Consider the following 13,953-nt stretch of genomic DNA (forward strand, 5'->3'; position numbering starts at 1 on the left):
AAAAAAAAAAAAGATAAAAAAGGTTGAAAAAGGGTTAAAAAAAAAAGACAGAAAAAGAAAAAGGAAGAAAAAGAGGCCTTGGTGTGTGTGTGTGTACACCAGTGTGAGTGGCTGTTACCGGGCTAGCCCAGTAACTACTGGATCTTTTGGAGATCCGACCCACGGTGGGCTGACTCAGCCTGGCATAGTCCGGCGAGGAAGCTGCCTGGGTCTAGGAGTGTGTGAACCCATCTTCCCTCCCCTTTCCTTGTGAGTCTCTCCTGTGTGAGTGGAAAATGGGTAAGGGACTGTCTAAATATTCCACCTTACCCCCTAAGGGTACCCCAGCATATTACATGTACGTACATTATGGTCCTAAAACCTGCAGGTATTTAAATGATTGGAATCTGTATACGCGTGAAAATTCATTTAAACAATGCCCATTAGAAGGTACCTTCAATCTAGATAAGATCATATATCTCAGTGGAGCTTTATTCACAAAGAAAAACCTCTGTTACAGTGTGAGCAATTTGTCTAGGAACGGGTTAATTTGAAATTCGGCTTAGCCCTGAGATAAGGGAGAAGTTGTTTTGTCTTCAAGGTCATGAATTAGTGTGGACTATGCTAAGTGCTAAGTAAAAATGCTTCAGCTCCAACTGGTTGAGCAAAAAAAAAAAAGGCAAACAAAAAAAAGCAGTATAAGTTACAAAACTGAGATTGCATTTGCAAAGCTTAACGGTTCAGTGAGATCCAACAGTTTTTGCAACCCTGAAGCCGGACAGGCAGCTGACCTGAACTGAAAGAGACGCCGCAGGAGATTCCAGGGTGTAAAAGAACAGCCATCCCAAGAGTGGCAGCATGTTGGAAATGCTGGACAAGCTGTATACAGGATAATCTCCCGTCCACCTATTTCCCTTCTCTGAACATTATACACAGACATGCCAGTCTGGATATGTGTAAGTATTAAAGTGGTTTAAGGCTTGGGGCATTCATATTTTTCCCAAGTGATGTGGGAGCATTCCCAACACTCTCCATTGTTGTTTTATTATTTTAATGAAGCTTTAAAATTTGATTATATGCTCTGTCAGTTTGATCACCTGACATAAGGGATAATTGGTAACAGAAATTTGTCACAGTTTGGTGAGCAATAGAGAATTGGAAAGCACTGTAGAATTTACACCATCTATCTGTTTTACCCTTGTTAGTTTATGTTTGCTTTGTTTGGTACTGTTGGTGTTTTGTGTTAAGAATAGCATGATTATAGGTGAGCTCTAATAGAATAAGGAAACACTGTTTGGTTTTGGTGCACTATTTAGCTTTGGCTCTGTTTTGTTTAACCGGTTACTGATGTTTTTCTGCTCTGTTCATTTGGGCGTTAGGTGTGTGAGCGGAACTGAACTTCGTTCGTAATTCCTCAGAGTGGAAGCCATGTGTGCGATGAAGCTCTGAGGTTGTCCTGAAATTTTACAGTCCCGCCCCCCCCATAGCGGACAATATAATAGAAGTAGAAAAATTTGGCTTAGACTGTAATTTTCTTTGTTTTTTGTGTAATTTTCTTTTCTGTTTAAGTGTCAGCACACAAATGGGTGGGTCTCTGGGTATGCCCCCAAAGGGGTTTGGATTATGTGTTAAGTGAATGGCCATGTATTTTTGCCCAGGTGGCAAGCCTTACTAGGAAGGACTCAGGTAGTCTTGTGAGTAGAAATGTTTTGGGGACAAGACCAGAAGGGTGGGGGCTAGTTGAGTAGCCCATCCTCCTAGCTAAGAACTGGTTGTGGAACAAGCTAGTGTCCATGGACGGGACGATTCAGTGAGGAAAAAAAGGATCGGGCCCAGGCAGGCGGGCAACAGACAGAGAGATTTGGAAACTTTTGAGGGTGTAGTGGAAAGAAGGAGTAAGTGAATATAAGCATGAGGATTTCAAATACTCAGAAGGATATTTGGAATGGTGATTTGCATTGGTAAAGTGGCTGTTGGAAGGAGAAAGCAATTGATTTTTAAGGGAAAATGAAAAATTGACTCTGTGTTTGCTGGGGGGAACAGCACTTGAACTTTGTGAAAAAGCTGAAGAGAACAGTTTTTTGGTGTCTTTGACATGTTTGTGAATGAATTCAGGCAAAGAAATTATTAGATTGCACTCATTTGGCTATGAACAATTTTGTTAAATCAGTTGAAGAATGTATACAGTGCTATGTAATGACATTGTATTAGGCCCTACAGGCACTATAAGTGGTGATGTTTTCTTTCAGTGTTTAAAAGCAGGAGTTAAAAGAAATAAAAAGCAAGCCGGAGAGCATCTGTGTTAATGCAAATTAACTAACTGATAAGGTAGAGGCCGCTGAACCAGGGCTGTCTAAGAAGCACATACGAGAAAATATGGGGTAATTCCTCTGTTTTGCCTAGAATCAACAAGAGTATTTGTATATTTTAAGTATTTAACTGCCCCGAAGGGGTGGACCTCTGTTTTTGTCTTTCAGATAATCAAAGAACATTAATGCCAGCTACACAGCATTCAACATACTATGATTTACTGGCAGTCACAATTATGTTCTGTGTTCTGTGTTCTGTTTTGTGGTGTTTTGCCAAAAAATTGTTGTGTTTAATATTTTCATGAGATGGTCTGATTTGACATCAAGCGAAAATGTTGCATTGCAATGCAGATACTTGTTTTGTTCAACTTAGAGTACAAAGTGTTTAGTTATATCAGAAAAATGTGATATACTACAGTCTAATACATTTTCTTAAGTAAGAGAAAGAAACTACATTGGCCAAATCTTTAATTGAGAATTGTTGTTAAAATTTGCATACTGACAGTCTTTGGAAGCAAGGACATGAAAAGTTAACCCACTCCCCATATTGTACAAGGGATCCTTCTGGCTACCTCAGACTTTTAGCCAGAGGGCTGGGGATGGTGGATAGCTATTGGACTAGAAGTTATATTAAGTGAACTTCTCAAAGTGGGTGTGCTTGTCCTGGCTTGTTCTTCCAAAGTTCTGTAATAAGATTATTTTAGTGAAAGGGTATATGTGGCATACATTGAATGATAATACTTCTGTACTGTATAACAGTACTGTTTATGTGTTCATGGTATGAAAAAGGTGTATAATTGAAGAGTAAAAGTTTCCTTTGTAGGTTAAATGAAGAAAAAAAAAAAGCCAAGTAGGGAATGGCTAACATGCGCTGGCCCCAGTCAAGGACACCGCTTGGCCGCCTACCAAGGAAGGGGGACACTGGTTGTTGCAGTTACACGAGATTGGTGTGCAGCGGCCAGCCCACTCTCCTCCTTGGGGAATTTTTGTGAATATTCAGATTGATTTTATTTCGATGTCTACATGTTGTGGTTCTGGATATGTATTTGTTTTAGTTGATGTATTTACCAATTGGGTTAAAGCTTTTCCCTGCAGGAAAGCAGGTGTCAGGACTGTTGTGACATTTTGCTTAAAGATTTTGTGCCACGTTTTGGCATCCCTGTGACTATCAACAGTGATCGTGGAATTCATTTTACTGGACAGATTGTACAGGAGTTATGTGCAACTCACTGCCCTCACCACCCAGAATCTGCTGGGACAGTGGAACGCCAGACCGGGATTTTAAAGAATAAACTGGCCCAGATTTGTGCTGAAACGAACTTAAGGTGGCCGGATGCCCTTCTTTTGGCACTGAGGTGTATGAGAACCATTCCCAATCGAACGACTGGACTCAGCCCTCATGAAATTTGACAGGACACCCAATGCTGACTACCAACTGCACCCCACTAACCCCAGCTCAGATGGACATTCATTTGCTGGATAACATAATGCTTAAATATTGTCAGGCACTAATGAAATGTGTTAAGTCTTTTATACACAGGTGATGGAAGCACTACCAAAGGATCCTGTGCAACCTTGCCACTCGTTGGAACCAGGAGCCTGGGTCTACATAAAGATCCATCAGCGAAAGACTGCCTTGGCTCCATGCTGGAAAGGCCCTTTCCCAGTCCTGCTGACTACCGACACCGCTGTGAAGTGCCACAAACTGACTGCTTGGACCCAGGATTCTCACTGCAAAAGACCCTCCACATCAGAAGAATTTTCCTATTGATGATTAGCCTATTCTTTCTTCTAGTTCTACTGTGCTTCTGGACAGCAGGAAAGAGCTCCCTTGACCACTGACAGACCAACTGTGCCTTTAGACTTTTCTAGAAAAGAGCACAGCTATTACAGGGTGATATGTGCTGGAAACCTCTCCCTGTAGGATGCTAAACCTCGATTGTTTTGGGAAAGAAGAAGACACACTCACTCCACTGACATTGCCAAAGTCCAGGAATTCCTGACTGAAAAGGACACTGAGAACTGACCCTGGTGAAGAAACAAAGAATTACATACTGGCAGGAAGAAATTTGTGGGACCCATGCTTGGGACTGTGGTATTATTTGGATTTTGGGGTTTATTCTACGGGCTGTGCCCTGTGTTTTGGATAAATCCTTCAGTATGTATTTCCCTCCCTAATTGGATTTTACCTGACATTGCCCTTATCCAGTTTTCTACATACCCAGATTGCTCACAAGGGGCTACCATTAGATTAGCACAACAAAAGGCCTGGGTTATTTCCTCTGGACAAAAAGGGAATTGACCAGATCCCTGTGGGCTGGGTTATTTCATCTGGCCAATAGTGTAGTAGCCATTTGGACTATTCTTCCAGGCCAAGAACGTGATAAGAAATTGGGGCAACTACAAAAGGCCACTAGTCTTATTTTTGAAGCTCAGCTATCTTCAGTACAGGCTGGAGTTGCTGAGTTACATGTAATTTCCACCCTTAGTTCTATGACCCAGAAGTTACTGACAGAGATGGTATTGAATATCACTGAGGCTGGGAAGGCATTGCAGTGGGATCTGGACTAGACTTGGCCCACTGCCCTTACAGACGTCAGGAGTACCATCTGATCTGTGGTCATGAAGACATACTTGGACACTTTCTGGATGGAAGTGTGGACATTCACAGTGCTCCTTCCAAGCATATGGACCGGTTAGGTGGGTGTGGGCTCCACATACCGAATCCTGCTGGGTCCATGGGGAGGATGCCTGTGGGACTGTAATTGTTTACCGAGACATCTGGGGAAATTAGACCACCTGGTATCTCCAACTGATTTCTAGACAGTACCCTAGAATGACACCTGACATTTTGGATGAGAATAGAGAGTCAATGGACATTTTGGCCGTTAGAACCACCACAGCTCAGTGTATCTATAAACTGAAGCTAGGGGAAGTTGTCACTGTTTATGACAATATTTGTTGAGAGGGTGGAGGTCAAGGAACTATTCTGACGGACACCCATTTTTTCAACCTAATGATAGCTGTGTATGCGTTAATGCCACCACTTTACAAGATATACATATTGATCTTACCACTGCTGCAGGCAATTATATCATTTACTGGCCTGCAGATAGAATGCAGATAGAATATTGTAAGTAGCTCTTGGATTTTAGGTATATTTTGATTGGACTAGAATAATGCCTGATCAGTTTCAAAATTTGCTTTCATTGTTACCAAAGGTTCAAAGAATCTCTGAATTGCAAGGGCAAATTCCCATGCTTTAGAATATATATCAAGATGGAAGGAATGCCTATCATACAGCTTATAGAGTGTTTATTTTATGTACTAGGTATGATGTTTTGTGCTTTGTGTTCGCAATTGTACAACAGCCCCATTATATTATTCCTATGGGATTGTTATTGTTTGTAATGTTGTTAGTTAATTTAGGATTATATTATTGTTGTTGTTGTTGTAAATATTGTAAGAATAGCAATACCTTTCATGTTCATGCTAATTATGCATTGTCATTACGTCCCATGATGGTTGACATGTTTGCTGTGGAATCTGAAGTCCATGGTTTCATGCGAATTGAGATTTGAAATTGTTTGTTGTACTAGAAGTACAAAAGGGGGGAGTGTGGAAGCCAGTAAATAATTAACAAGGATTTGAAGAGATCTTAATGAATGTTAGTTAGCAAGAGTCAGGCCATACTGTAACCTTAATGACGTAAGACTTGTAGGAGCAAAGATAGTGCGAGGCGACAGGACAGGAACTGTGTACAAAGTTATTATGACCTTGCAATCACTAACCAAAATGCAGGCTTGCTTTTCTTAGGATTGAGACAAATAAGATAAGCCTTTTTGCTATGTATAAACAAAATGTAGTTGTTGTTTTTTACTGTCTGTATTATTGCTAGAAATTGTCTGTAAAAGGTATAAAGGCTTGCTGTGATTGTTTTACCAGTTGAGAGACCTGTCCAGGACCCTGTGTCCTATGGCACTCTCTCCCTCCATGGTAATTACTGGAGAAATAATAAAGTATTTGATTTTGCTGCATCCAAACAAAAAGTGAGAACTGAGTTTTTCTTCGACACAGTGCATAACAATACTTTTGCAAGAAATGCATGGTCTTTTAACTTGAAAAATAATGTAACAACTTACTCATAAAACTGTCCCCTTTAACCTGGAACAATTTAAAAATGATCCAGACAGCAGGTTTGTAGTTGAAGGTAGCCTGTATTGTCAGAACCCAGTTTTTGAGGGAAGATATTTAACTTCCTAGATGCTGTAGTGAGCATCCATGTTGTTTCAGGGGAACATGTAGATTGGAAAATAGTCTCCATTGGGGATCTGGCTGTCTGGTGGTCAAAATCCCCGGCACCAAGTATCGAGGTCCTGAAATTCCTTTCCTGTCCCAGTGTACCAGGCACCTCCTCTCATTCAAATCCCTTCTCAGCCCCCTGCAATCCCACAAATACCAACCCTTGTCAGAGAAAGCTATCATCACCACAGTATTAACACTCTCTAAATAACTGACTATGGCTTACAGCAGCATATGTTTGTTCATAGACTCATAGACTTTAAGGTCAGAAGGGACCATTATGATCATCTAGTCTGACCTCCTGCACAGTGCAGGCCATACAATCTCACCCATCCACTTCTATAACAAACCCCTAACCTATGTCTGAGTTATTGAAGTCCTCAAATTGTGGTTTGAAGACCTCAAACTGCAGAGAATCCTCCAGCAAGTGACCCATGCCCCATGCTGCAGAGGAAGCGAAAAACCTCCAGGGCCTCTGCCAATCTGCCCTGGAGGAAAATTCCTTCCCGACCCCAAATATGGCGATCAGTTAAACCCTGAGCATGTGGGCCAGACTCACCAGCCAGCACCCAGGAAAGAATTCTCTGTAGTAACTCAGATCCCAACCATCTAACATCCCATCACAGACCACTGGGCATACTTACCTGCTGATAATTTGGCAACTGATCTTTGATTAATTGCCAAAATTAGGCTATCCCATCATACCATCCCCTCCATAAAATTATCAAGCTTAGTCTTGAAGCCAGATATGTCTTTTGCCCCCACTACTCCCCTTGGAAGGCTGTTGCAGAACTTCACTCCTCTGATGGTTAGAAACCTTCGTCTAATTTCAAGTCTAAACTTCCTAGTGTCCAGTTTATATCCATTTGTTCTTGTGTCCACTTTGGTACTAATCTTAAATAATACCTCTCCCTCCCTAATATTAATCCCTCTGATATATTTATAAAGAGCCATCATATCCCCCCTCAGCCTTCTTTTGGTTAGGCTAAACAAGCCAAGCTCTTTGAGTTTGCTTTCATAAGACAGGTTTTCCATTCCTCGGATCATCCTAGTAGCCCATCTCTGAACCTGTTCCAGTTTGAATTCATCCTTCTTAAACATGGGAGACCAGAACTGCACACAGTATTCCAGATGAGGTCTCACCAGTGCCTTGTATAATGGTACTAACACCTCCTTATCTTTGCTGGAAATACCTCGCCTGATGCATCCTAAAACTGCATTAGCTTTTTTAAGGGCCATATCACATTGGCAGCTCATAGTCATCCTGTGATCAACCAATACTCTGAGGTCCTTCTCCTCCTCTGTTACTTCCAACTGATGTGTCCCCAATTTATAACTAAAATTCTTGTTATTAATCCCTAAATGCATGACCTTACACTTTTCACTATTACATTTCATCCTATTACTATTACTCCAGTTTACAAGGTCACCCAGATCTTCCAGTATGATATCCCGGTCCTTCTCTGTGTTAGCAATACCTCCCAACTTTGTATCATCCACAAACTTTATTAGCACATTCCCGCTTTTTGTGCCAAGGTCAGTAATAAAAAGGTTAAATAAGATTGGCCCCAAAACTGATCCCTGAGGAACTCCACTAGTAACCTCCTTCCAACCTGACAGTTCACCTTTCAGTATGACCCGTTGTAGTCTCCCCTTTAACCAGTTCCTTATCCACCTTTCAATTTTCATATTGATCCCCATCTTTTCCAATGTAACTAATAATTCCCCATGTGGACCCGTGTCAAATGCATTACTGAAATCGAGGTAAATTAGATCCACTGCGTTTCCTTTGTCTAAAAACTCTGTTACCTTCTCAAAGAAGGAGATCAGGTTGGTTTGGCACGATCTACCTTTTGTAAAACCATGTTATATTTTGTCCCAATTACCATTGACCTCAATGTCCTTAACTACTTTCTCCTTCAAAAATTTTTCCAAGACCTTACATACTACAGATGTCAAACTAACAGGCCTATAGTTACTCGGATCACCTTTTTTCCCTTTCTTAAAAATAGGAACTATGTTAGCAATTCTCCAGTTATACGGTACAACCCCTGAGTTTACTGATTCATTAAAAAATTCTTGCTAATGGGCTGCAATTTCATGTGCCAGTTCCTTTAATATTCTTGGATGAAGATTATCTGGGCCCTCCGATTTTGTCCCATTAAGCTGTTCGAGTTTGGCTTCTACCTCGGATGTGGTAATATCTACCTCCATATCCTCATTCCCATTTGTCATCCTACCATTATCCCTAAGCTCCTCATTAGCCTTATTAAAGACTGAGGCAAAGTATTTATTTATATATTGGGCCATGCCTAGATTATCCTTAATCTAGAAGGTCCCACTTCTTCTTTCTTTGTTTTCTTCTTATCTATATGGCTATAGAACCTTTTACTATTGATTTTAATTCCCTTTGCAAGGTCCAGCTCTACATGGCTTTTGGCTTTTCTCACTTTATCCCTACATGTTCTGACCTCAATAAGGTAGCTTTCCTTGCTGATCCCTCCCATCTTCCATTCCTTGTAGGCTTTCTCCTTTTTTTTAATCACGTCTCTGAGATGCTTGCTTATCCAGCTTGGTCTACAACTCCTGCCTATGATTTTTTTCCCCTTACATGGAGAGACTCCCACTGATTTCAGTAGGAGCTGGATCAGGCCTTAAGCACACTGCTCATAGATAATGCGAATCAGTGGTAGAACTGGGTACAGAATTCAGGAGTCTTGACTCCTAGTGCACTAAAGCAACTATTTACCTGTCCTTTCAGCCAAAGGTAAGGTAGTAGCAGCACCAATCTGACATGCTGTCTTATTATGTGATTTTATGCAAGGTACATCTACTGGACACATGACCATAGTTTGTACTCATTGTGAACTGGACTCGAATAAAATTAATTTGGTATGCAGACTATTATCAGTGATGTTGTATTAGTAATAATACAATCCATACTTTAAATAGAAAGAAAATTACATAACTTACAACATTCATAAAGCATTCTGGATCCACAGTGATCTTCTTTAGCATTTCTTCTCCATATTTAGTGTTCCATCTTATGAGTTCTTCTGAATACCTGATTCCTTGGAACAAATATGCCAACATAATAAACAGCTGCATCTTAGGCCTGTGTGAAACAATTCATTTATCTGTTAATAAGAATGCTATGAACATACTGTATATCTCTCTGCTTTAAAAAAAATGGCACTATTTACTTTTATAGCAAGAAAAAAAGCCAAGAGAGTCTGATCTAGAAGTAAATACCTGCACAAGGAACAGCTGACGCAGCTCCCTGGCCTGAGCGAATGTGTGAAAGCATGGGAGGTGGGTAAAGCTTCCCCTTGGGGAGGCAGTAGCTCCCAAGCCTGCCTCTTCTGCCTGTGGCCCTGCCCATATTCCACCCAGGCCCTGCCCCTGCCCCGCCCCACCCAGGCCCTGCCCCTTCCCCACTTCTCCCTCCTCTCTTCCCTCTCCTTCCCTGCTCACCCTATCCCCACTCACCATGTGCACATCCCCTTCCAGACAAATCCCTGAAACCAAGCAAATTATGTTTGAAAAAACCCTTCCACTTTTCTGCAATTTCTTTCTAAAGAAAATGGAGCATGTTTTTCACTGTGTGCCAGATGGTGTTTGCGAAGAGTGGACATGCAGAAGGTACCTAATTAAAAGCACTAAACTTGGGAATAAAAAAATGTCAGTCACAGGTTTTTTGATATTCTCTGACATGCAGGCAGCCTGCCAAACGGCCTTTTCAAGTGCCCCAACCCCTTGTCATTGATCCTGGGGAACATATAATGAATGGTAAGCAGCAGTTAAAGCTAATTGAGAAATCTCTGTCCTTGCTTCACACAGTAAAACAAGGTGTCAGGCCTCACTTTCAGCTGGCATTTGCACCCTGCCAGGAAGAAAATGGCTGGAATCAGTCTGCAAAGGCTGTCACCTCATTTTCACTTCTTCACACAAACAAAGCTTGAGTGCTTCCTGTGTTTATTGTTTCAACAGCAGTAAGCACCCCAGGCAATGAATAAGAACTGACAAGAGGAGTGGTTGCTGCTGCTAGAGATGAATCTTGGCAGTAAAATAAAAGCTGGCTGCTACTTTAACAACAATAATACCCGCTTAGCTCACAGAACCAGGAAGGCAAAAAGTCCCACTGAGGCAGCATGGTTGTGCCAGCTTTATGTACCAGACCAACAGCCCCTACATCCCCAGGGGTGAAGGAACCAAATCCCCAGCCACATTCTCATGAGAAACTGGCCACCAGGCAAATGTAATCTCCCATCCACTGAAAAGAGCTGAGTCTTATCCTATCAATGCCTCCTCTCCTCCCCGCCACCACATCCCTCCTCCCTCTGCCCCCCCTTCCTTACCTCCATACCCCTCTCCCGTCAGGCTCCCATCACTCGAGCTCTCTGCGCCTCCCCCTGCCCTGCCCAGCACAGAATTTGAACAAATGAAAAAAACTAATTGCCCACTGCTTACCTGTGGGAATGCTCTGAAGGGCTCTGGCCTAGGTGGACAGGGATCCATGCCTCCTGGCCATTTATTGCTCAGCCTCAGCCGCCCAGCCCCTGGCCCTGAGGACAGGACAGCATAGAGTGCCTGCTGCCACAAGTGATCCAGCCCTCCCTGCAGCACACTGACTGACTGCACACAGAGCATAAGGTTGGCTGGCCTACCTGCGTCTTTGTCTAGCCCTCCCACCCCCTACTTTGAAAAGGGATGATGGAGGTGTGGCCCTGACCCCCTCCTTCCCCCCACTTTCTGGCAACTTGCTCTAGCATCACACAGTGGGAAGGAGGAGTTGTCCAGTAAAGTCCCAAACTGAAATTCTCCTGTGAGCCAGGAGGAGTACGTACTGCATGAATGAAGCATAAAGGTTTTGGAATGGTAAAAAACACTTTGCAAAATTGAACTTCTAAGCACTTTCCATCTGATGACCTCAAAGCATCTAACCAAAACCAATGAATTTATACAAACTCCTGTGAGACAGGCAAGTATTATTATCCCTGTTTTTCGGATGGAGAAACTGAGGCATGTGCTAATTAAGGCCTCATCCGCTGTCTTTTTAAATCAATGGAAAGACTCCCCTTGAGATCAAGTCTTAAATGACACATTGCAAGTCTGTGATGTGGGGGGGGGGTGTCATTAATAGAACACCAGAGCTTCACATTTCTAGCTCTGCTTTCAACACCAAGCCAAGCTTCTTTCCTTAAATTTTACTTTCCATTTCTCTTATCTGGAAAACAAATGAGTCTCTTTGAAGGGACTCTTACTTGATTACTGAACAGGCTGTGTAGTTGTATTTGTGGTACAGTTGAGTTCATAGAGGAATCATCCAACAACTCTGATTTCAATGTGATTCCTTGTTTCACACAGAAATGATGTGTGATGAGTTCTATATGACTTGTGTCCTTTTAGAGAGACGAGGTGGTCCCCCCTGGACAATTATACCTGCCACCCATGAAGGTGGGTGAGGCAATAATATATTTTATTGAACCAACTTCTGTTGGTGAGAGAGGCAAGCTTTCCAAAAGCCCCCCCTCTTTTAAAAGTGATCTGCCCTCCCCTGGTTCCGGTGCCTTAGCTGAGTTGCTCCAGCATCAGCACAGCAGGAGGAACCCCTCAGCTGGGCTAGCCAGTGAAAACCAGAACCCCTTTTCAGACTGATGGGGCCCTTCACCTCCCACACCCCCATATTGTATAATGTATAGTACAAAAAGCATCAACATGTTAAACTGAGCAACTGGGGTAGGGCAAGCGAGGGAGGGGGAATGTGGGTGGAACTGGAGAGCAGTGAGGGGGCGGGCTGAGTGAATGGGGAGAGGGGGACTGCAATGAGGCCAAACACTAGCCGCCCCTGACCCCAAGCTTTCAAAAATCATGAGTCAAGGCCCTAACATTGCAAGAGTCTTAAAAAGCATGAGATTATCTAAAAAAACAGTAAATGTGGAGTTCTTTTTATTTACCTCCTAGTTTCTGAGCCCTTGGGAACACTTGACAAAGCCACTCCCAGTGGGAAGTCAGTCTAGTAAGACATGTCGTGCGGGGTGGGGAGGAGATGTGCAACAGAATTTCCACATAAGCTAATCTTTAAAAGACACTCTCGCATGTATCAGGATAACTTTCCAAATGTGCTGACGCAGCAATAGCTTCCTGAGCCACTAAGCAGCTAGACTAGAATAAAAGAGCTGTAAAACAGCAACGGCCCAACCCTTGGCACCAGCACATATCCCAAGCTGCCATGTGAGTTCCTCCAAGATTGGAAAGGAATCTCATGTAGACCACTGTTCTGTGAGCAAAAAATACACAAGTGCTATCTCAACCCTGCAGCCCCAGTCCTTCTGCTTACTTCAGCGACAACGTTGGACAATGTAAATAAATTTAAAAAAAAACTTACTAATCCATGACTATCGTATTTCTTTGGATTTTTTTATACATGCCTAGTGCAGGGTGTCTATATATGCAGTTGGGGGCACCTTCGACTTCATGATGTATAACAGGAAACAGCTCCACCATCATATTTATTATATAATCAATAAAGTGTGTCAGAAAAAACAATTCTGTTTTGCAAAATAAATAAATAAATAACTGAGGTTTCAGAATTTGTTTTCATTCCACATTGGAACAACAACAACAAAAAGAGACCTGAAACTTTTTGCTAAAAAACAGAGGGAAAGAGAGACACCTCAGACAGCCAATATCCCAGTGGTTTGGATGATTCCCTGGTCATAAAGGGACCAGGCTGCTGACTGGGCTATTAAAAGTCCGCTTGGTGGTGCAGCGGGTCTGGCAGGCTCCCTGCCTGGCTCTGCACAGCTCTCAGGAAGCAGCCAGCATATCCCTGCAGCTCCTAGGTCCCTTCAATACTGCTCCTAGGTGGAGGGGTGGCCATGGGGGCTCCAGGCACTGCCCCCACATTGAGCACTGGCTCTGCAGCTCCCATTGGCTGGGAACCATGGCCAATGGGAGTTGCAGAGGTGGTACCTGTGGGGGTGGGAAGCATGCAGACCCCCCGCCAGGCCACCCCTCTACCTAGGAATGAAGGGACATGTCTCCACTTCCCAGGAACCGCCTGAGGTCAGCACCACCCAGAGCCTACACCCTGAACTCCCTCACACCCCCCAAACCCCTGCCCCAGTTTGGAACCCCCTCCCGCACCCAAACGCCCTCCTGGAGTCTGCACTCTGCACCCCTTCCTGCACCCCAACCCCATGCCACAGCCCTGAGCCCCCTTCCGCACTCCAAACCCCTTGGCCCCAGCCCACAGCCTCCTCCTGAACCCCAAACACCTCATGCCTGGCCCCACCCCAGAGCCGACAGCCCCAGCTGGAGCCCTCACCTCCTCCCACACCCCAATCCCCTGCCCCAGCCC

At 43.3% G+C, this 13,953-nt stretch overlaps 1 protein-coding gene across 2 annotated transcripts in view; it reads right to left on the reverse strand.

Moving 5' to 3' along the window:
* Nucleotides 1-9,731, reverse strand: part of LOC120369024 (lysosomal acid lipase/cholesteryl ester hydrolase-like) — a 31,501-nt gene extending 21,770 nt beyond the window's left edge. The window contains exon 1 of one of the 2 annotated variants that reach the window (XM_039481896.1): nt 9,564-9,731. In XM_039481896.1, coding sequence (XP_039337830.1) covers nt 9,564-9,698 — 135 coding nt within the window. In that variant the 5' untranslated portion in view covers nt 9,699-9,731. The remainder of the gene's footprint in view (nt 1-9,563) is intronic. The other variant, XM_039481895.1, reaches the window with a different exon arrangement.
* Between the last annotated feature and the right edge of the window lie 4,222 nt (nt 9,732-13,953).

Source organism: Mauremys reevesii, linkage group 7 (assembly GCF_016161935.1).
Source record: "Mauremys reevesii isolate NIE-2019 linkage group 7, ASM1616193v1, whole genome shotgun sequence".
Classification (NCBI taxonomy): Eukaryota; Metazoa; Chordata; order Testudines; family Geoemydidae; genus Mauremys; species Mauremys reevesii.